This window comes from Rhinopithecus bieti, unplaced genomic scaffold (genome assembly GCF_001698545.2).
Source record: "Rhinopithecus bieti isolate Rb0 unplaced genomic scaffold, ASM169854v2 scaffold_28547, whole genome shotgun sequence".
Classification (NCBI taxonomy): Eukaryota; Metazoa; Chordata; class Mammalia; order Primates; family Cercopithecidae; genus Rhinopithecus; species Rhinopithecus bieti.
In genome coordinates, this window is record NW_016813480.1 from 1,180,196 (window position 1) to 1,183,106 (window position 2,911).

The window sequence follows — 2,911 nt, forward strand, 5'->3', positions numbered from 1 at the left end:
GTTAGCCAGGATGGTCTCGATCTCCTGACCTCGTGATCCACCCGTCTCGGCCTCCCAAAGTGCTGGGATTACAGGCTTGAGCCACCGCGCCCGGCTGTTCTTTTATTTAGTAAATGAAGGAATATGTTTCCCATTAATCTATCTGTGAAGACATAGGTTTAAAAAAAAGGGCAACAGCCAAGCTCTCCCTAAATAAAGGTTAATTTTTTTTAAATTTTGTTGTATTTTTTGGTACAGACAAGAGTTTTACCATGTTGGCCAAGCTCGTCTCAAACTCCTGACCTCAAGTGATCCTCCTGCCTCGGTCTCCCAAAATATGAGAATTACAGGCATGAGCCACCACGCCCAGCCAAAATCTGAAACTTTTTGATCACCACATTTTACCAGAGTGTAAAATTCCACACACAAGTACTCAGTGGCAACTGTTTTATGCACAAATTGTTTAAAATGTTGTATAAAATTACCTTCAGGCTATATGTATGAGGTACCTATGAAACATAAATGAACCTTCTGTTTAAATGTGAGTCCCATCCACAAGATATCTCCTTATATCCCAAAGTCTGAAAAAATCCAAAATCCGAAACACTTCTGGTGTCAAGCATTTCATATAAGGGATACTCAGTCTGTATTGCTTTGTAAACTGGATGAAAATGTAAGCTGTATTAGTCCTGCCCATGCACTAGAGATTCCTCATCCATAACCTATTGGCCACAGGGCAAAAAGCATGCACCATGATACTTGTATGCACATTGTGTAAACTACTGTAAACACATTTCTTTTTATTTCTTTGCAGGAAGTTCAGAAAAAAGTGTCACGTTTTAATCTGCAGATGGACATAAGTGGATTAATTCCTGGTCTGGTGTCTACATTCATACTTCTGTCTATTAGTGATCACTACGGGCGAAAATTCCCTATGATTTTGTCTTCCGTTGGTGCTCTTGCAACCAGTGTTTGGCTCTGTTTGCTTTGCTATTTTGCCTTTCCATTCCAGCTTTTGATTGCATCTACCTTCGTTGGTGCATTTTGTGGCAATTATACCACATTTTGGGGAGCCTGCTTTGCTTATATAGTTGATCAGTGTAAAGAACACAAACAAAAAACAATTCGAATAGCTATCATTGACTTTCTAGTTGGACTTGTTACTGGACTAACAGGACTGCTATCTGGCTATTTTATTAGAGGGCTAGGTTTTGGGTGGTCGTTTCTAATTATTGCTGTTTCTCTTGCTGTTAATTTGATCTATATTTTATTTTTTCTTGGTGATCCAGTGAAAGAGTTTTCATCTCAGAATGTTACTATGTCATGTAGTGAAGGCTTCAAAAACCTATTTTACCGAACTTACATGCTTTTAAAATGCTTCCAGTAAGAGACGATTTTACTCTGTTTGTTACTTTTACAATGATCACTTATTTTTTTGTGGTAATTGGCATTTCCCCAATTTTTATCCTTTATGAATTGGATTCACCACTCTGCTGGAATGAAGTTTTTATAGGTTATGGATCAGCTTTGAATAGTGCCTCTTTTTTGACTAGTTTTCTAGGAATATGGCTTTTTTCTTATTGTATGGAGGATATTCATATGGCCTTCATTGGGATTTTTACCACGATGACAGGAATGGCTATGACCGCCTTTGCCAAGACAACACTGATGATGTTTTTAGGTGAGTTCCAAGTGTAGCTTTAGAACTATGTATTTGATATTCATATAAAATGATTATTGTCTACTGGGGGAGAAACTTTAATATAAAGCCCTCTATTTAAGCCATTCTAGTGCAATTAAAGGGCAATAGCTAGTTTGCCAGACGTCAATAAGCTGAAAGCCAAATTTGCTTTTAAAAATTTAATTCACTGAATAACCACATTTCCCAAATTTGTATATTTGCCACAAAATTGTTTTCAGGAACGTTCTTGTTATGAGTCAATTCTTCAATATAGCTTTCACTAAAGTGAACATTTCTTAAAATGCTACTAAGAAGACTACTTTCCATAAAAATATTTAGGGCAATGATATAAGGTATACTAAAATACAAGACAAAAAATTATGTCAATTTAATATAATCAAGAAGAAATTTTTTAAAGACAGGTTTTGCAAATTGATCTTTCCACAAATTGGCCATTTCATAAATTGATTTTTGATGAATTGCTGGTTGGCAAATTAGCCTGCTTCCTTAACTACCTACCTCATAACGGTTTTTGCAGGATTCGAGTGAGACACTGCATTGGAAAAGGCTATGGAACTATAAAATGAGACTCTGGGAAAGGTCCAGTTTACTCTTTCCTCTAATAAAGGTGTTAACCCCTGATTATCTTGCAGGGAAGCAGTGTCACCAAACAGAATTGGGCCCAGCTTCCATCTATAGTCCTAGATGGTCTTGGACAAGTTACTGAACTACTCTCAGCCCTAATTTTCTCATCTGTAAAATGGGCACGGTACTACCTAATTTAGAGGATTACAGTGAATATTAGGTAGCTGTCAAGCACTCGCTTAGCACAATCCCTACCATTCAATAATGGCCAGTTTTCTCCCTGTCCCCTAAGAGCTGCCAAGGCCAAGTAAGTTAACCTATGTGAAAACGCTTTGAGAACTGTAAAGTGATCTGCTAATGTCATATTTTCATATTTTACTATTTTGTGATGTAATTAAAACTACTGACTATTAAGGGTCATAACTGAAGACCAGAGGTAATTTGTGTTTGTGAAGTTATTCTGCCACAAAGATGAACAGGCAAGATGATAAAGAACCAGTTTACCAATAAATGAATCAATATAATAAAGATATGCTAACGCTGAGAGTGCCAAGTCTAAAAAAAGCACAAACAAAAACGAATTCGCAGTCACAAATTGCTAAATAAGAGGTTAATACATAATCAGGAAAATAAGCAGACCCGTCTTTTTTTTTTTTTTTTTTTTTT

The 2,911-nt window shown here is 36.5% G+C and overlaps 1 protein-coding gene across 1 annotated transcript in view; it reads left to right on the forward strand.

The window, feature by feature from the left end:
• The window catches only part of SLC46A3 (solute carrier family 46 member 3), a 21,951-nt gene that overhangs the window by 7,987 nt on the left and 11,053 nt on the right, over window positions 1-2,911 (forward strand). The window contains 2 exon segments of the mRNA XM_017848495.1: window positions 794-1,388; window positions 1,391-1,660. Coding sequence (XP_017703984.1) covers window positions 794-1,388; window positions 1,391-1,660 — 865 coding nt within the window.